This window comes from Trichomycterus rosablanca, chromosome 25 (assembly GCF_030014385.1).
Source record: "Trichomycterus rosablanca isolate fTriRos1 chromosome 25, fTriRos1.hap1, whole genome shotgun sequence".
In the NCBI taxonomy this organism is placed as follows: domain Eukaryota; kingdom Metazoa; phylum Chordata; class Actinopteri; order Siluriformes; family Trichomycteridae; genus Trichomycterus; species Trichomycterus rosablanca.
The window spans coordinates 9229265-9250529 of record NC_086012.1 but is presented as its reverse complement, the minus strand read 5'-3'; the positions used below and the strand labels follow the sequence as shown (position 1 = coordinate 9250529).

The 21265-nt window shown below is 40.6% G+C and overlaps 1 protein-coding gene across 1 annotated transcript in view; it reads right to left on the bottom strand.

The window, feature by feature from the left end:
- cadm3 (cell adhesion molecule 3) overlaps positions 1–21265 on the bottom strand; it is a 303520-nt gene that overhangs the window by 7879 nt on the left and 274376 nt on the right. Inside the window, exon 8 of the mRNA XM_062987563.1 lies at positions 9873–10045. Coding sequence (XP_062843633.1) covers positions 9873–10045 — 173 coding nt within the window. The remainder of the gene's footprint in view (positions 1–9872; positions 10046–21265) is intronic.

The following is a 21265-nucleotide window of genomic DNA, read 5'->3' as shown; positions in this document are numbered from 1 at the left end:
CTGTTTAAACTCAATAAAAATGGCCAAAAATGCTGCTAAATGTTCTGTGTGTAAAAGTTAAAATAAAAACAGCAGTTTTGCATTCGTGTGATGTTGTAGGTTCTGCATTTATTGTTTTAGAATATTTGTTTCACAGTCTGAGCATTGTTATTTCCGTCACGTCACTTCCGGTGGTACGCACGCTGAGACGCTAGCCTAGTAGTTTGTTTGTAGCCTTTAGCTAAATAACTTTTTATATACGTATGTTTTAAACATATAATTTATACGTTAATCTTCCGTGTGTTGTTGATTTAGTTTTATTTTGTTTATCGTAAAAAAGCGCTTGTGTTTACTAACGTAAATTCGTGCTGTGTTGGAAACTAGGAAACTTCTGCTACCGGCATCCGAACGAAGCCCGGTTTTGTTTGTTTTTGTACTTCAGCGCATAAACATCATAATTATCCAGAATTAAAACCGTTTTCGGTCCGCACGAAGCGCGTTTGTGTTTGGTTGTGTTCTGTATTTCAGCTCTTAAAACACCTCTGTTTTGTGAGGAGTTATAACCGTTTCTGTTCGTAGGAAGCGCGTTTATTTGTTTTGTACACCAGCGCATAAACACCGTTTTCCTTTAGAATTACAGCCGCTTTTGTCCGAACGAAGCACGTTTGTGTTGGTTTGGTTGGTGGTTTTTGTATTCCAGCTCATCATCGCCTGTTTCATCCGGAATTAAAGCCGTTCTTCTGTGACTACCAGCAGAAGCGCCGGTGAATCCAACATAAACATCATCTCCAACTCATCTTGTAAAGCTAAGTATATTTCTTTGTTGTTATGGCCCCAGCAGGAGCGCTGTATCCATGTTCCGAGTGTAATATGTTCAGTTATTCCTTCTCCGTGTTTAGTGATAACTTTACATGTGATAAGTGTAGATTAGTGGTTAGTCTAACGGAGAAGATCTCAGTGTTAGAAGGGCGCATTCGGGCGTTAGAACAGACTACTACTAGTGAGGGCTTAGATTCAGCTGTAGCAGTCCCGAATGCCAGCAGTTCAGGTACAGAACCCCAGACTCCGGCATTAGAGCCCTCACAGCGGGGCGACTGGGTGACGTCTCGGCGACATAGTCGTAGGGAAAAGCACCGACCATCTCAGTTGCACGTGTCCAACAGGTTTTCCCCACTCAGTGAGCCACCCGCTGAGAAGCCTGTTAATGTAAGTGCTCTGGTTATAGGAGATTCTCAGCTCCGACACGTGCGTATTGCAACCCCCATAGAGACACCAGCAACCATAGTCACCTGTATTCCGGGGGCCAGGGCGCCTGACATCAGAGCAAACCTGAAAGTGCTGGCTAATGCTAATCGTAGATTTTCGAAGATTGTTATCCACGTCGGCACTAATGATGTTCGTTTACGGCAGTCTGAGGTTACTAAGAGTAATGTTAAAGAGGTGTGTGAGTTAGCTAGGTCGATGTCTGAGGCAGTAGTGTGCTCTGGCCCCTTACCGATTCGACCCAGTGGCGAAACCTACAGCAGGTTGTTGTCGCTGAACCGCTGGATGTCTAAATGGTGCTCAGAAAACTGCATCGATTTTGTAGATAACTGGTCCACCTTTGAGGGAAGGCCTGGTCTTTTGAAGCGGGATGGTGTCCACCCCACGTGGGAGGGTGCTGCTCGCATTTCTTGCAGCATAGGTGACAGGCTTTACCACCGCGTTAGTGTAGCGGCAGATAGTGTTAAATGACTATCCAGAGCCAAGACCAGGCAGCAGACTAACAGGCCTAACCGACTGTCTGCGAGTCGCCATCGGACGTCACCCGGAATCCTTAGGTCACAAACCATTGAGACTGTGTCTGTTTACCGTGGCAGGTGTAAGCCAAAACAAAATCAAAAAGTATGTCATAATAACTTAATTAAAATTAATCTAAATGAGCATCATGAAAACCCTAGTAAAGTTAAACTAAAGTTAGGACTTCTAAACATCAGGTCACTTGCATGCAAAACAGTAATTGTAAATGAAATAATTACAGATAATTGTCTTAGTGCCCTGTGTTTAACCGAGACCTGGGCTAGACCTGATGAGTATCTAGGTTTAAATGAAGCATCTCCTCCGGGTTACAGTTATGAACATAAGCCACGTCTTAGCGGTCGTGGTGGAGGAATAGCCGCAATTTATGATAAAGACATAGGTCTTACTGTAAAATCATCTCCCATAACAAACTCGTTTGAAGTTCTTATCTCTGACATAACCAATAAATGTTCATCTGATAAAAATAGTATGTTTAAACTGGTTACTGTTTATCGACCCCCTGGTCCTTACTCAGAATTTCTTAACGAATTTGCCGATTTTCTTTCTAAATTAGTCTTATCAACTAAGAAAGCTTTAATTGTTGGTGACTTTAATATTCATTATGAGGATAAGTGTAATCCACTCAAAATTGCGTTTGATTCTATTTTAGAATCCTTAGGCATCACCCAAAATGTAACAGGACCCACTCACCGCTGTAAACATACCTTAGATTTAATACTTACTTATGGTATAAACATAGACAACCTGGAAATTATACCACAGAATGACTTAATCTCTGATCACTCCCTACTAATATATGAAGTGTCCCTGTCCAATAATATACAGCAACCAAATCGTTTTAAATGTAAGCGCACTATTACATCTGCAACTGCAGCAGCGTTCATAAACTGCCTACCAGAATTACCAAATATATCAGCATCAGAACCTAAAGAACTAGATCAGGCAACTCAAAACCTAGAGACCGTACTGCGCACAACCTTAGATAACGTAGCCCCACTCAAAACTAAACTGATTAGGGAGAAAAAACTTGCTCCTTGGTACAATGACCACACATGCGCACTTAAACAAGCAGCACGGAAATTAGAACGTAAGTGGCGTCACACTACACTGGAGGTGTATAAGATTGCTTGGAAAGATGCTCTAACTGAGTATAAACATGCACTTATAAAAGCTAAATCTTTATATTATTCATCCCTAATAGAGAAAAATAAAAACAATCCTAGATTCCTTTTTGAGACAGTGTCCAAATTAACTAAAAACGTCAATGAAACTGAATCTAATATACCGCCCGACTGTACCAGTGATGATTTTTTAAAATTCTTTAATGACAAGATAGAAAAAATACGACTTCAGAGTCAGAGTGTGTCACTTGCCAATGTTAAGTATGGACTCACTCCGAGCAGCATTGGTGATAATAGTAACGAGTTAATCCAACTAAATTCCTTTAATCCAATCTCCCAAAATGAACTAACTGTGTTGATTAAATCATCGAAGTCATCATCGTGTATACTCGATCCTGTTCCAACTCGTTTACTTAAAGATTTACTCCCAGCTATTGTAGAGCCCCTGCTTACATTAATCAATGCATCCCTTAGCCTTGGGTATGTACCTAAATTGTTTAAAAGTGCTGTTATTAAACCCCTGATTAAAAAACCTAATCTTGATCCACATGTTTTATCTAATTATAGGCCAATTTCAAACCTTCCTTTTGTCTCAAAGATATTAGAAAAAGTCGTTTCCAAACAGCTATGTTCTTATTTGAATGAAAATTGTATTCATGAAAAATTTCAATCAGGATTTAGACCCAACCATAGTACCGAAACCGCATTAATTAGAGTAGTTAACGAGTTGTTAATGTCTTCTGATAATGGATGTGTCTCTTTTCTTGTTCTATTAGATCTTAGCGCAGCGTTTGATACGGTCGATCATAACATTTTACTGGAGAGGCTAGAAAATACAGTAGGTGTTAAAGGACTCGCACTCTCTTGGTTTCAATCATATTTGACTGACCGCTCTCAATTCGTTTATGTAAATAATAAATGCTCAGAAACTACAAAAGTAAAGTGTGGTGTTCCACAGGGGTCGGTACTTGGACCGCTATTATTTACACTCTATATGCTTCCACTAGGTGAAATTATTCATAAACATGGCATAAACTTTCACTGCTATGCAGATGACACACAGCTGTATATATCAGCCAAACCAAATGATACTGACACAATCAGTAAGATAGAAGATTGTGTAAACGACATAAAAAACTGGATGTCGTGTAATTTTCTTTTACTTAATTCAGATAAAACTGAGGTTTTACTTGTTGGCTCTAAAGCTGCAAGAGACAAGTTGTCTAACCTGGTGCTAAACTTAAACACGTTCTCTGTTACTCCCAGCCCAGATGTAAAAAACTTAGGTGTCACAATAGATTCAGATCTCTCCTTTGATACACACATTAATAATATTACTAGAGTTGCTTTCTATCATTTGCGTAATATCTCTAAAATAAGAAATATACTATCTGTTAATGACGCCGAAAAACTGATCCATGCGTTTATAACTTCTCGGTTAGATTATTGTAATGCTCTTCTAACTGGATGCTCTGGTAGATCCTTAAACAAACTCCAGTTAGTTCAAAATGCAGCAGCTCGAGTGCTAACTAGAACTAAAAAATTTGATCATATCACTCCTGTTCTATCATCTCTACACTGGCTGCCAGTTAAATTTCGCATTGATTACAAAATACTTTTACTAACCTATAAAGCGCTACATGGTCTGGCTCCACAGTATCTGAGTGAGCTTATTAATTACTACAACCCAGCACGTCCACTTCGTTCACAAGATGCAGGGTTACTTATAGTTCCTAAAATTAAAAAGACCAAAGCTGGTGGAAGAGCATTTTCTTACAAAGCTCCACAACTCTGGAATAATCTTCCTGCCTCTGTTCGGTATTCGGACACAGTCTCAATGTTTAAGTCTAAACTGAAAACATATTTATTTTCTCAGGCTTTTGATTAGTATAGACAAAGGCGCAGAGCTTGGGGGTTCTTGGTCATAGAAACTTGTGGTGATCAGGGATGTTGGGTCGCTGTCGTTCTGCCTCTCTTGTCCAATCACTCTGGTTTGGGTAGGAGAGGTGGGCGCTGATGTCCTGTGAAAGCCTTCATGACCTTGTTACCTGCTCGCTCTCCCTTTTAGTTATGCTGTAATAATTAGGGCTGCCGGAGTCTAAAACTCTCTGTAAAACTGTTTGTCAACTAGCATTGTACATTATTAACTACATTCTCTGTTGTTTTACCCCGAGGGCATTCTGATGGAAACCTGTTTACCCGCCGAGGTTAAGGATTAAAGTCGAGACTGCCGGGACAACGATGCTGCTCCTGTCAGATGTGACGGGTCTGGAGTAATTGCAACGACAAGAAATCACTACAGACTTTATTGAAGACTAGAGCGGATAACAACTCTATTATTATTTAATTGTTTATTTATCTATTTATTACCACTGTATGACTTTTAGATCATTCAATTCTGTGTTTGTATGATTTGTGTAAATCGTGTATTTATTTAAAGTATCCTCCAGACCACCCAAGAAGGATGGGCCCTGTTGAGTCTGGTTCCTCTCAAGGTTTCTTCCTGTAATTTTCAGGGAGTTTTTCCTTGCCACAGTCGCCCTCGGCTTGCTCAACAGGGGTTTTTGTATCTGTTGGTCCTGGATTTTGTAAAGTTGCTTTGAGACAATGTATATTGTAAAAAGCGCTATATAAATAAAGTTGACTTGACTTGACTTGACTTATTTAGATAGCCAGTTTAACCATGGTGCATTGATACATGTGTTTTACTGCTTAGTTGTTTGAGAGGAGAAATGATGGTATCGGACTGGTATCGGTATCGACAGATGCTCAATTTGCAGTATCGGTATCTGACATAAAAAAGTATAAAGTATTCCAATACTGTAGAGCCAGCCCTACTTTTTTTATTAGAACACACCCAAAAAAGTAAAAGTTAAAATTAAAAGACAACAAAGCTATTACACAATATAAATGATAGCAGGAGAGAACATAAAAACAATGAAAAATGGATGTGAGACAAATAGAAGGATGATTAAAGACAATACCTTCAGCTTCGCATTGAGATGGATGGAAGAATAGATGGATGGATTGACAGATCGATGCCGCATGAGTGAGAGACCAGAAGACAGAAAAAAGCAGTTGAATGTGTTTGTATTGAAAAACGTCTTATTCTAGGCATCTGTGCTGATCCTCTATTACAAGCAATATGGAAGGATTGGCAGCTAAATAATAAAATAATCAGAACAAACTTTGCTCTGTCTGTGACAAAGCTTTGTTAAGCTTTCCTTAAGCGGTAGATACTAGGTGTTATGCTCGATTGTGTACCCGTATAATCTGGCTTTTGTAGCGAGTTGAGCTGTGGAAAATCCTGTAATATTGCTGAATAGAGGAGCAGGTGCAGCGCTAGGTGGTCACATTCAAAGCAATCCTCCAACCTGGGCATGAAAATAATCTCTGTTTTGTTGTTATACAATGAAACACACACACAGTTTACATACACTTACAGTCAAGCCGGAAAGTCTGCACACCCCTTTTACCTTCTCCACGTTTTATTACATTCTATAATAGATTGAGTTCTTTCTTTGCCTCAAACATCTACACACAATCACCAATAATTACGAAGTGAAAACAGGGTTTAGAAAATATGCAATTTTATTTTACTAACAAAAATGGTTTATTTAGGGGTTACATATCTTTACATACCCTTAGCCGAATACTTGGTTGATGTACCTTTGGCAGCAATTACAGCTTTAAGGCATCTAGGGAAAGAAGCTACGAGCTTGGCACACTTGTTTCTGGACATTTTGCCCATTCCTCTTGGCATATCCTTGCAAGAGCGCTCTTGAGCAGGTTGTCTTTAAGGATCTCGGTGTACTTAGCTGCATCTTTCCCTCTATCAGGACTAGTCGCTCCCCACATCATGATGCTGCCACCACCATGCTTCACTGTAGGGATGGAATTAGCCAGGTGATGAGCGGTGCCTGGTTTCCTCCAGACGTGACGCTTGGTATTCAGGCCAAAAAGTTAAATTTTGGTTTCATCAGACCAGAGAATTTTGTTTCTCATGGTTTGAGAGTCCTCTAGGTGCCTTTTGGCAAACTCCAAGCGGGCTGTCATGTGCCTTTTACTAAGGAGTGGCATACATCTGGCCAGTCTACCATAAAGGCGTGATTTGTGGAGTGCTGCCTGGATGGTCGTCTGACAGGTTCTCCCATCTCCACAAGGATACACTGGAGCTCTGGCCAAGGCCAGTCTTCCCTGATCGCTCAGTTTGCCCAGGCGGCCAGGTCTAGGAAGATTTTTGGTGGTTCCAAACTTCATCTTCTGCTCTTTGGGACCTGTAAAGCTGTAGCAATTTTTCTGTACCCTTCTCCAGATCTGTCTTGACACAATCCTGTTTCTGAGGTCTGCAGATAATTTCTTTGACCCCATGGCTTGGAGTTTGCTCTGATATGCACTGTCAACTGTGGGACCTTATATAGGCAGGTGTTGGCAATCCCCAATCATGTCCAGTCAATTGAATTTACCACAGGTGGGCTCCAATTAAATTGTAGAAACATCTCAAGCAGTATCAGAGAAAACAAAATGCACCTCAGCTCACTTTTGGGTGTCATATAAAAGGGTATGCACACTTATGTACATAAATAAATTATGTACATAAATGAATTAGCACAAATGTCTAAAAACCTGCTTTCACTTAGTCATTGAGAAGGTGAAAAGGATGTGCAGACTTTCCGGTTTGACTGTATAGGAATCATGTACTGTATATCATGGCAGTCTTGGGATTTTAATAATAAAAACCCATTTTACATCATTTTCTGTTAGTATAAAAATGGACCTCCTACTCTCTGGTTATTGATTATAATTGACCACAGCTGGTGAGTTCTCTGTTCCCATATTTACATTTTTAGCATTTAGCAGACACTTTTACCCAAAGTGACTTACAATTATGATTGAATACAAACTGAGGGTTAAGGGTCCTGTGTAGGGGTCTACCAGTTGCAACTTGGCAGTGGTGGGACTTAAACCGGCAACCTTTTGATTACAAGTGTAGCACCTTAACCACCAAGCTACCGCATGAAAAAGTACAGTAGCCTGTTGCCAAGGTCAAAGAGACAACCCAACCTTTAATGCTTAGAGGAAATTAGTCTGAAAGATGCTGAAACACTTTCAGGTGGGTGACATGAAACATAAGCAAGCTTTAAATCAGCCTGGACAAATAGGCTGCCATAAAAGAAGGAACCCCCCAGCACCTTATTCAGCAAAAATAATGTAATCTGTTTATTTAAAATGTATAGTTATCATCTTAACAACAAACTGCCTTATCCTATTTAGGCTTACAGTGGGCGAAATGCAAGAACTACTCAACCTGACTATGTCTTTGAGTTATTAACTGGGCAAAATTCAGAAACTACTCAATGTGACTATGTCTTTGGACTGTGGGAGGACACCGAAGCTCCCAGAGGAAACCCACACAGACACAGGGAAACCATGCAAACTTCACACAGAAAGGACCTGAACCGCTCTACCTGGGAATCAAACCAAGGATGTTATTGCTGTGAGGCAACAGTGCTATCTTCTGAGCCACCATGTCGCCCTAAATTATTAATTTTATGTATCCCATTAAAATTTCTCTTTTGCTTGTACCACATTGCAGCTACCCAGGGAGAGCCACAGGCTAGCACCTAACAAATGTGAAGTTGCCAGTCGCTTCTTTACTCTAGCCTGCAGTGGATTCTCACATTAAGCTGTACTGAATATGAGGAGCCAGACTATGTTGTGTTCCTCCACTGCTCATGTCGGCAGCTCAACCAGATAATGATACTGTAGCAGCAAAAAATGTGAATACATGCTGTTTACTTAAAAAAGGTATAAACTATGCCCTTTAAAAGGAGTTTATAGTTAAAAATCCCATATTATTCCACATAAAGTATTATTATTATTAGCTGTTTTATTTATGCATTTTCGTCCTTCTTCTCTTAATTTAGTGTAGACAATTGGTTCAAATGTTTCAGCATCTTCCCCAATTACATCTCCACACGCTCCCTCCAACATAAGCACAGTCCACTGGATTCAAGCATGAGGCCAGCCTCGCCCATGGAGAGTCACGCACTGATTTCCACGTTCCTCCACTTATATACAGGCGCCCCGGGCTACTAACCCGGGTCCCTAAACTGCATCAGAGACAAAACAGAAGACCCCCCAAAAAGTCATTTTTTTCCCACCCAGGAGACTAGTGGCCCAGCTGACAGAGTAGCAGAGCCGAGATTTGAACTCGAAGAGCAAAATATCTCGCTGCAGCACCTGGGCACCTAAATAGCTCAATATTAACTGTTTAAACATACTCATGTAGATCAGTATACTGTATGTGCACATTTGTTGCTGCAAAAATTACCTGTACGGTACACTCCATTTAGCCAGGAAACTGTGGATGGAGTCATAACGATGGAAGGAACGGGATGAGTGGGTGTGTATGGAGGAGAGGTTCGAACTGATGATAGGGGAGGCAAGAGGTTAGGAAAGAGAGAGTTGGAGAGAGTGGTGGTGAGTTTAGGTGAAAAAGAAGAGGTGGAAACAGAGACGGAAGATGAGTAAGAGGTGGAAGGAGAGAGAGACGAGACAGAGGTAAATGTTGACATGGAGGTTGAGGGAAAATTGGAAGGAGACATAGAAGAAAGAGATGTTTGAGAATCTGGAAAATAACTGGTGGACTGAGGAAGACTGGAAAATAAATAAGTGGACGACTCATCTGAAGGAGTTACAGTGCTAGTAGAAGGAAATGTAGATTGAGAAAGCGAGGGCTGGACAGATGTAAACACAGAGGCAGAGGTAGACGAAGCGGTGAACATGAGATCTAAAACCTTCAGGTCTAATAAAAGGAGAAGTGGAGTAAATCGTAGGCCATACGAAAAGAGAAAAAAAAAGGAAAGATAAAAGTAAATTAAGACATTGGACAAAAGTAAAGTCGAAAACAGAAAGAGCAATAAATGAAAATGGAATTGTTCAAAGATGTCTGTCAAAGTTCTGAGTTACCTTGAACCCGCAGGGTGTATGATCCTTCTCTCTCTCCAATGCCATTGTCTGCGTGGCACAGGTAAACCCCATCATCGGTTTTGTTGAGCGACTCGAAGCGCAGGTACGCACCCTCTGATCTTACCTGCGGGGGGAGCTCTGCATCTTTCTTCTGCCACCTAAATGACAAAGGCCTAAAAATGTGGGATAGAGAACAGAAGTAAGCAGAAATATTACAGCTATACGCAAATCAACTTTCAATTATTTTTTTTCAGTCGGACAGTAATTGACTTTATTTTTTTGAAGCAGGAGAGTTGTGAAAGTTATGTTGTGAAAGTTCTGAACAGTTTATAACTGCTTTTAAAAAAGTGTTTTGACATTTTGTCCTCACGAGTCACAGCACGAAGCTTTAAACAGCCTTAAATTAACAAATGAATAAATTGTTTTCTAGTGATAACGACCTAATTTTAGCTTTCTTGTGACCTTGACTTATATGTCAGTAATGTATGACCGTGACACCCCCCACTCCCAATAACTTCCCTAAAGAGACAGGCAAATATTAACCTACATAAACACAACATTTTTGCAGAAATGTTGAGGGTGCAGAAATCAACTGATAAAAAAATAAAAGACATGACAAAATAGCTTCGTGTAGTACTGGAGTAAGTTTGAATTAACTAGTTATCATGTAAAAATACTAGGAATGTAACAATAAACTCTACCCACGATTCCCGATACTGGGTTCACAATATGATTTTTTCCCGACTTTTTAAACTAAATTAAATTGAACACAAATTATGACAGTTATGAAATTATGAAGTTTTTTTTATGATTTCTCTATAAAATAAAATGAAATAAAATACTGTATTTGTGCTTATCTTTTATTTATCTAAATAATGAATGCCCTTTTATTTCTGAAAAAGGTGCAAACTATGCAAAACAATTCTGGTTTCGCTTTTTGTGTAAAAAACAAATATAGCGCCAGTGCCCTCTGCTGTTTACAGTGAATATCAATTCATCTTAAATGAATAACCGATTCAAATTGTGGCACATGTGCACCGATTTTTAACTGTCTTGTGGTGCATCGTTACATCCCTAAAAAAATACTATTTCAGAATGTTTTAGAATTATAATAATATTATTCCATATTCAGAACAAAAGAGGTAGTTGGTTTTAACAACTGAACAAAAGTTTCGCCATTTCAAAAAAAGTGTAATTAAATTGGCAGTAGGATATTGTATATTATATAATTGAGATAAAAAATTGTTTGAATGTATGTGTATGTATGAAAATATGTGTGTATTTATGTACAGTGTATCACAAAAGTGAGTACACCCCTAACATTTCTTCAAATATTTCATTATATCTTTTCATGGGACAACACTATAGACATGAAACTTGGATATAACTTAGAGTAGTCAGTGTACAGCTTGTATAGCAGTGTAGATTTACTGTCTTCTGAAAATAACTCAACATACAGCCATTAATGTCTAAATAGCTGGCAACATAAGTGAGTACACCCCACAGTGAACATGTCCAAATTGTGCCCAAATGTGTCGTTGTCCCTCCCTGGTGTCATGTGTCAAGGTCCCAGGTGTAAATGGGGAGCAGGGCTGTTAAATTTGGTGTTTTGGGTACAATTCTCTCATACTGGCCACTGGATATTCAACATGGCACCTCATGGCAAAGAACTCTCTGAGGATGTGAGAAATAGAATTGTTGCTCTCCACAAAGATGGCCTGGGCTATAAGAAGATTGCTAACACCCTGAAACTGAGCTACAGCATGGTGGCCAAGGTCATACAGCGGTTTTCCAGGACAGGTTCCACTCGGAACAGGCTTCGCCAGGGTCGACCAAAGAGGTTGAGTCCACGTGTTCGGCGTCATATCCAGAGGTTGGCTTTAAAAAATAGACACATGAGTGCTGCCAGCATTGCTGCAGAGGTTGAAGACGTGGGAGGTCAGCCTGTCAGGGCTCAGACCATACGCCGCACACTGCATCAACTCGGTCTGCATGGTCGTCATCCCAGAAGGAAGCTGACGCACAAGAAAGCCAGCAAACAGTTTGCTGAAGACAAGCAGTCCAAGAACATGGATTACTGGAATGCCCTGTGGTCTGACGAGACCAAGATAAACTTGTTTGGCTCAGATGGTGTCCATTATGTGTGGCGGCGCCCTGGTGAGAAGTACCAAGACAACTGTATCTTGCCTACAGTCAAGCATGGTGGTGGTAGCATCATGGTCTTGGGCTGCATGAGTGTTGCTGGCACTGGGGAGCTGCAGTTCATTGAGGGAAACATTAATTCCAACATGTACTGTGACATTCTGAAACAGAGCATGATCCCCTCCCTTCGAAAACTGGGCCTCATGGCAGTTTTCCAACAGGATAACGACCCCAAACACAACCTCCAAGATGACAACTGCCTTGCTGAGGAAGCTGAAGGTAAAGGTAATGGACTAAACCCAATTGAGCACCTGTGGCGCATCCTCAAGTGGAAGGTGGAGGAGTTCAAGGTGTCTAACATCCACCAGCTCCGTGATGTTATCATGGAGGAGTGGAAGAGGATTCCAGTAGCAACCTGTGCAGCTCTGGTGAATTCCATGACCAGGAGGGTTAAGGCAGTGATAATAATGGTGGTCACACAAAATATTGACATTTTGGGCACAATTTGGACATGTTCACTGTGGGGTGTACTCACTTATGTTGCCAGCTATTTAGACATTAATGGCTGTGTGTTGAGTTATTTTCAGAAGACAGTAAATCTACACTGCTATACAAGTTGTACACTGACTACTCTAAGTTATATCCAAGTTTCATGTCTATAGTGTCGTCCCATGAAAAGATATAATAAAATATTTGCAGAAATGTGAGGGGTGTACTCACTTTTGTGATACACTGTATATACTGTATGTGTGTGTATGTATGTATGTGTATATGTACTGTATGTAAGTGTGTATGTATGTCTGTAATGCATGTAGGTGTGTATGTATGTGTGTATATACTGGTGCTGGTCATAAAATTAGAATATCATGAAAAAGTTTATTTATTTCAGTAATTCCATTCAAAAAGTGAAACTTGTATATTATATTCATTCATTACACACAGACTGATATATTTCAAATGTTTATTTCTTTTAATGTTGATGATTATAACTGACTGAACTAATGAAAACCCCAAATTCAGTATCTCAGAAAATTAGAATATTGTGACAAGGTACAATAATGAAGACACCTGGTGCCACACTCTAATCAGCTAATTAACTCAAAACACCTGCAAAGGCCTTTAAATGGTCTCTCAGTCTAGTTCTGTAGGCTACACAATCATGGGGAAGACTGCTGACTTGACAGTTGTCCAAAAGACGACCATTGACACCTTGCACAAGGAGAACAAGACACAAAAGGTCATTGCTAAAGAGGCTGGCTGTTCACAGAGCTCTGTGTCCAAGCACATTTATAGAGAGGCGAAGGGAAGGAAAAGATGTGGTAGAAAAAAGTGTACAAGCAATAGGGATAACCGCACCCTGGAGAGGATTGTGAAACAAAACCCATTCAAAAATGTGGGGGAGATTCACAAAGAGTGGACTGCAGCTGGAGTCAGTGCTTCAAGAACCACCACGCACAGACGTATGCAAGACATGGGTTTCAGCTGTCGCATTCCTTGTGTCAAGCCACTCTTGAACAAGAGACAGCGTCAGAAGCGTCTCGCCTGGGCTAAAGACAAAAAGGACTGCTGAGTGGTCCAAAGTTGTGTTCTCTGATGAAAGTAAATTTTGCATTACCTTTGGAAATCAAGGTCCCAGAGTCTGGAGGAAGAGAGGAGAGGCACAGAATCCATGTTGCTTGAGGTCCAGTGTAAAGTTTCCACAGTCAGTGATGGTTTGGAGTGCCATGTCATCTGCTGGTGTTGGTCCACTGTGTTTTCTGAGGTCCAAGGTCAACGCAGCCGTCTACCAGGAAGTTTTAGAGCACTTCATGCTTCCTGCTGCTGACCAACTTTATGGAGATGCAGATTTCATTTTCCAACAGGACTTGGCACCTGCACACAGTGCCAAAGCTACCAGTACCTGGTTTAAGGACCATGGTATCCCTGTTCTTAATTAGCCAGCAAACTCGCCTGACCTTAACCCCATAGAAAATCTATGGGGTATTGTGAAGAGGAAGATGCGATACGCCAGACCCAACAATTCAGAAGAGCTGAAGGCCACTATCAGAGCAACCTGGGTTCTCAAAACACCTGAGCAGTGCCACAGACTGATGGACTCCATGCCACGCCGCATTGCTGCAGTAATCCAGGCAAAAGGAGCCCCAACTAAGTATTGAGTGCTGTACATGCTCATACTTTTCATGTTCATACTTTTCAGTTGGCCAACATTTCTAAAAATCCTTTTTTTGTATTGGTCTTAAGTAATATTCTAATTTTCTGAGATACTGAATTTGGGGTTTTCATTAGTTGTCAGTTATAATCATCAACATTAAAAGAAATAAACATTTGACATATATCAGTCTGTGTGTAATGAATGAATATAATATACAAGTTTCACTTTTTGAATGGAATTACTGAAATAAATCAACTTTTTCATGATATTCTAATTTTATGACCAGCACCAGTATATGTAGATGCGTATGTGTGTGTGTATGTACATGTGTATATGTGTATGTATGATTGTATGTGTAAGTATATGTATTTATGTATGTACATATGTACAGTGTATCACAAAAGTGAGTACACCCCTCACATTTCTGCAGATATTTAAGTATATCTTTTCATGGGACAACACTGACAAAATGACACTTTGACACAATGAAAAGTAGTCTGTGTGCAGCTTATATAACAGTGTAAATTTATTCTTCCCTCAAAATAACTCAATATACAGCCATTAATGTCTAAACCACTGGCAACAAAAGTGAGTACACCCCTAAGAGACTACACCCCTAAATGTCCAAATTGAGCACTGCTTGTCATTTTCCATCCAAAATGTCATGTGATTTGTTAGTGTTACTAGGTCTCAGGTGTGCATAGGGAGCAGGTGTGTTCAATTTAGTAGTACAGCTCTCACACTCTCTCATACTGGTCACTGAAAGTTCCAACATGGCACCTCATGGCAAAGAACTCTCTGAGGATCTTAAAAGACGAATTGTTGCGCTACATGAAGATGGCCAAGGCTACAAGAAGATTGCCAACACCCTGAAACTGAGCTGCAGCACAGTGGCCAAGATCATCCAGCGTTTTAAAAGAGCAGGGTCCACTCAGAACAGACCTCGCGTTGGTCGTCCACAGAAGCTGAGTGCACGTGCTCAGCGTCACATCCAACTGCTGTCTTTGAAAGATAGGCGCAGGAGTGCTGTCAGCATTGCTGCAGAGATTGAAAAGGTGGGGGGTCAGCCTGTCAGTGCTCAGACCATACGCCGCACACTACATCAAATTGGTCTGCATGGCTGTCACCCCAGAAGGAAGCCTCTTCTGAAGTCTCTACACAAGAAAGCCCGCAAATAGTTTGCTGAAGACATGTCAACAAAGGACATGGATTACTGGAACCATGTCCTATGGTCTGATGAGACCAAGATTAATTTGTTTGGTTCAGATGGTCTCAAGCATGTGTGGCGGCAATCAGGTGAGGAGTACAAAGATAAGTGTGTCATGCCTACAGTCAAGCATGGTGGTGGGAATGCCATGGTCTGGGGCTGCATGAGTGCAGCAGGTGTTGGGGAGTTACATTTCATTGAGGGACACATGAACTCCAATATGTACTGTGAAATACTGAAGCAGAGCATGATCCCCTCCCTCCGGAAACTGGGTCGCAGGGCAGTGTTCCAGCATGATAATGACCCCAAACACACCTCTAAGACGACTACTGCTTTATTGAAGAGGCTGAGGGTAAAGGTGATGGACTGGCCAAGCATGTCTCCAGACCTAAACCCAATAGAACATCTTTGGGGCATCCTCAAGCGGAAGGTGGAGGAGCGCAAAGTCTCGAATATCCGCCAGCTCCGTGATGTCGTCATGGAGGAGTGGAAAAGCATTCCAGTGGCAACCTGTGAAGCTCTGGTAAACTCCATGCCCAGGAGAGTTAAGGCAGTTCTGGGAAATAATGGTGGCCACACAAAATATTGACACTTCAGGAACTTTCACTAAGGGGTGTACTCACTTTTGTTGCCGGTGGTTTAGACATTAATGGCTGTATATTGAGTTATTTTGAGGGACGAATAAATTTACACTGTTATATAAGCTGCACACAGTCTACTTTTCATTGTGTCAAAGTGTCATTTTGTCAGTGTTGTCCCATGAAAAGATATACTTAAATATCTGCAGAAATGTGAGGGGTGTACTCACTTTTGTGATACACTGTATGTATCTATTTGTGTGTAAAAATGTATAAGTGTATGTATTTATGTATGTATGTATGTATCTATATGTGTGTAAAAATGTATGTGTAAGTGTATGTATTTATGTATGTATGTATCTACGTATATGTGTGTAAAAATGTATATGTGTAAGTGTATGTATTTATGTATGTATCGACATGCGTAAAAATGTATATGTGTAAGTGTATGTATTTATGTATGTATGTATCTATATGTGTGTAAAAATTTATTTGTGTAAGTATGTATTTATGTATGTATGTATCTATGTGTGTAAAAATTTATGTGTAAGTATGTATTTATGTGTGTATATACAGTGTATCACAAAAGTGAGTACACCCCTCACATTTCTGCAAATATTTCATTATATCTTTTCATGGGACAACACAAAACTTGGATATAACTTAGAGTAGTCAGTGTACAGCTTGTATAGCAGTGTAGATTTACTGTCTTCTGAAAATAACTCAACACACAGCCATTAATGTCTAAATAGCTGGCAACATAAGTGAGTACACCCCACAGTGAACATGTCCAAATTGTGCCCAAATGTGTCGTTGTCCCTCCCTGGTGTCATGTGTCAAGGTCCCAGGTGTAAATGGGGAGCAGGGCTGTTAAATTTGGTGTTTTGGGTACAATTCTCTCATACTGGCCACTGGATATTCAACATGGCACCTCATGGCAAAGAACTCTCTGAGGATGTGAGAAATAGAATTGTTGCTCTCCACAAAGATGGCCTGGGCTATAAGAAGATTGCTAACACCCTGAAACTGAGCTACAGCATGGTGGCCAAGGTCATACAGCGGTTTTCCAGGACAGGTTCCACTCGGAACAGGCTTCGCCAGGGTCGACCAAAGAAGTTGAGTCCACGTGTTCGGCGTCATATCCAGAGGTTGGCTTTAAAAAATAGACACATGAGTGCTGCCAGCATTGCTGCAGAGGTTGAAGACGTGGGAGGTCAGCCTGTCAGTGCCCAGACCATACGCCGCTCACTGCATCAACTCGGTCTGCATGGTCGTCATCCCAGAAGGAAGCTGACGCACAAGAAAGCCAGCAAACAGTTTGCAGAAAACAAGCAGTCCAAGAACATGGATTACTGGAATGCCCTGTGGTCTGACGAGACCAAGATAAACTTGTTTGGCTCAGATGGTGTCCAGCATGTGTGGCGGCGCCCTGGTGAGAAGTACCAAGACAACTGTATCTTGCCTACAGTCAAGCATGGTGGTGGTAGCATCATGGTCTTGGGCTGCATGAGTGTTGCTGGCACTGGGGAGCTGCGGTTCATTGAGGGAAACATGAATTCCAACGTGTACTGTGACATTCTGAAACAGAGCATGATCCCCTCCCTTCGAAAACTGGGCCTCATGGCAGTTTTCCAACAGGATAACGACCCCAAACACAACCTCCAAGATGACAACTGCCTTGCTGAGGAAGCTGAAGGTAAAGGTGATGGACTAAACCCAATTGAGCACCTGTGGCGCATCCTCAAGTGGAAGGTGGAGGAGTTCAAGGTGTCTAACATCCACCAGCTCCGTGATGTCATCATGGAGGAGTGGAAGAGGATTCCAGTAGCAACCTGTGCAGCTCTGGTGAATTCCATGCCCAGGAGGGTTATGGCAGTGCTGGATAATAATGGTGGTCACACAAAATATTGACACTTTGGGCACAATTTGGACATGTTCACTGTGGGGTGTACTCACTTATGTTGCCAGCCATTTAGACATTAATGGCTGTGTGTTGAGTTATTTTCAGAAGACAGTAAATCTACACTGCTATACAAGTTGTACACTGACTACTCTAAGTTATATCCAAGTTTCATTTCTATAGTGTTGTCCCATGAAAAGATATAATAAAATATTTGCAGAAATGTGAGGGGTGTACTCACTTTTGTGATACACTGTATGTATGTATCTAAATGTGTGTATGTATGTATGTGTAAGAGAAAAGAAGAGCATCACATCTAAACTGGAATCTCTTCTCTGATCAACAAGTCACAGTCATAACAATAAATGGGCAAACAGGTTCCACATTGGCATACAAATTAGACAAGGCTGCATTCTATCACCATTCAGGTCCAACCTAAACACTGAACATAAAATGAGAGAAGCACGACTGGAGAAGGATGATCAAGGACTCTATACTGGTGAATGAAACATTAATAACCTTCAGTATCTAGATGACAAAATACTTATGGCAGAAAATCAAGAAGTCCTGAAGGCCCTGAAGTTAAACAACAGATGAAAAGATGTGATCAGCTCAATATAAAAAAGACAAAAGGCATAACAACAGAGAAGGTCAATAACTTTACCATTGATGGAGAAGATGTCGAAGGGGTGAACAGACACTTGGATTAATTATTAGAAGCAAAGGATTCAATAATACGATACAGACGGTCACTTGGCAACAGAAAAATGGGACTGTAAAAGATCTTAAGCTGTCTTTAGATTTCTTTCTCCAAACAAAGGTTAGAATTGTCCAGACTATGATTTTTCCTGTGGTTCTTTCTGGATGTGAAAGCCGGACAATAAAAGACAACAGGAAGAATGTCAATGTCATTGAACCCTAGCGCTGGAGAGAGAGGACCTTGGACAGCAAAGAAGACAAACAAATGGATCATCGATTAAATCAATCCTAACCTGTCACTCAAACCCCAGATAACCAAACTGAATCTTTCTTAATTTGGGCACATAATGAGAGGAAGAAATTCATTTATTTAACTTCGTAGCAACAGTTTAAGGAGGGCCCTTTTCTGTTCTAGCATGACTGTGAGATGTCAAACTCATAGTCCGGTATTCACATACAGTATATTTAGACTCCTGTGTAATGGCAAAGCATGAGGCTTTATGCACTCAGTAAAGTAAATAGGCGACTGTGGACTGCAATTTGATGTATTGGCATATATCCAATACATCCTTTGTATTCCAGTCTTTCTGGCTAGGCTCTGAAATTACCACATCTGTGATCATGATGTAAGAAATGGAGAAAAATGAATAAAAGAATGAATGAATAACTATCACTGCATATTTTAGCTTGCATGACATCTGTTGACACTCTTTGTTATGTAACTATGCTGCAGTACAAAAGTAAATGCTTGTACATTTCTAATCTGACAGTGTGAAAATAATTAAACTTGCTCTGTTTTAAATAAAATGTGCTGTGTCTATACAACTGGAAGGCAATTTCTGCAGTTTCAGGGTTTGCACGCTTAGCGTAGTTACTGCGGTTTGCCATTGTGGGGCAGTATAACACCAAGTAAGTAAAAACGTACCTTATTTTTTTTAGCACATCAACAAATACAGAACAATCCAACAACTACACCGTACTATTCATCCTCACTAACTGTTTTATCCTGGTTGGATTCTTAGTATGATGGGATCACAAATAAATATAGACACAGTGGAAGTCTGTTACACTCTAGTTCACCCATTTTAATAGACCTCATTAATCTAATAATTAAAAAAAGCCTATTATTAAAAGACAAATACTGAGGCTGCAATAACAGTCATACATTAAAACCACCTCCTTGTTTCTACACAGTCCATTTTATCAGCTCCACTTACCATATAGGAGCACTTTGTAGTTCTACAATTACTGACTGTAGTCCATCTGTTTCTCTACATACTTTGTTAGCCTCCATTTCATGCTGTTCTTCAATGATCAGGACTCTCCCAGGACCACTACAGAGTAGGTATTGTTTGGGTTGTGGATCATTCAGACCACTGCAGTGACACTGACATAGTGTTGGTGTGTTAGTGTGTTGTGCTGGTATGAGTGGATAAGACACAAAAATGCAGATGGAGTTTTTAAACCTCACTGTCACTGCTGAACTGAGAATAGTCCACCAACCAAAAATATATCCAGCCAACAGCACCCCGTGGGCAGCGTCCTGTGACCACTGATGGTCTAGAAGATGACCAACTCAAACAGCAGCAGCAATAGATGAGCAATCGTCTCTGACTTTACAGTCAGTCCACAAGGTGGACCAACTAGGTAGGAGTGTCTAATAGAGTGGACAGTGAGTGGACACGGTATTTAAAAACTCCATTAGTGCGGCTGTGTCTGATCCACTCATACCAGCACAACACACACTAACACACCAGCACCATGTCAGTGTCACTGCAGTACTGAGAATCTACATATACTACAATAAACTGAGATCTTATTAAGGTATAAAGTATAATGGATTCAGAACATATTTAAACACCTTGACATTTTGCACACTTTATTGTATTGTGGATTTGATTATGTTTAGATGCTTACTGTACAAGAGGAGTGAACCTGTTTTGTAGACAGACAATCATCTTTGCAGCACACTTATATGAGCTTGGAGGTTCTAATATTTTTGAGAAAAAATTATTCTCTGGTCTGGTGAAATGAGTCTTGGGGCAGAACTGTATTAATGCCTGTCAGAAACAAGCATTGCATGATGTCTGGATCATAAAATTCCTAAACATGGTGTTGCTATGACACTATGGGGCTGTTTTTCAGCAGGGACAGGGAGAGTGTTAAAAAATAAAAAGCCATCATTCATTTACTGTCTGTTTTATCCTGGTCAGGGTCACGGTGAGTCTGATTCACTGGGCAAAAGGTAGGAAACACCCAGGACAGGTTGCCAGTCCGTCATAGACACACACAAACACACACACACACACATTCGAACATAGGGCAATTTTAGTAGCTCCAACTGGCCTGACTGCATGTCTTTGGACTTGGGAGAAAACTCACACAAACACAGAACAGACCCTGGCCACTTGGCAGGGGAATCAAACCCAGGTCCTTCTTGCTGTGAGGCGACAGCACTACCCCACCATGCCTATTCACCTTTAATGACCTAAAGCATGCAGCAAAATCAACACTGGACTGGCTTTTGGATAAATCTCTGAATCTGCAGAGAGACCTGATAATGGCAGTTCTCAAACTCCAAATCCAAAATGACAATGCTTAATAGGATCTGCTATGAAAAATAGGATAAAATGCCAAAATCCATTTGTGAATAACAGGTTTCAGTTTTTGATTTTTAAATAATAAAAACAAAATGGAAATTCTATCCATTCAACA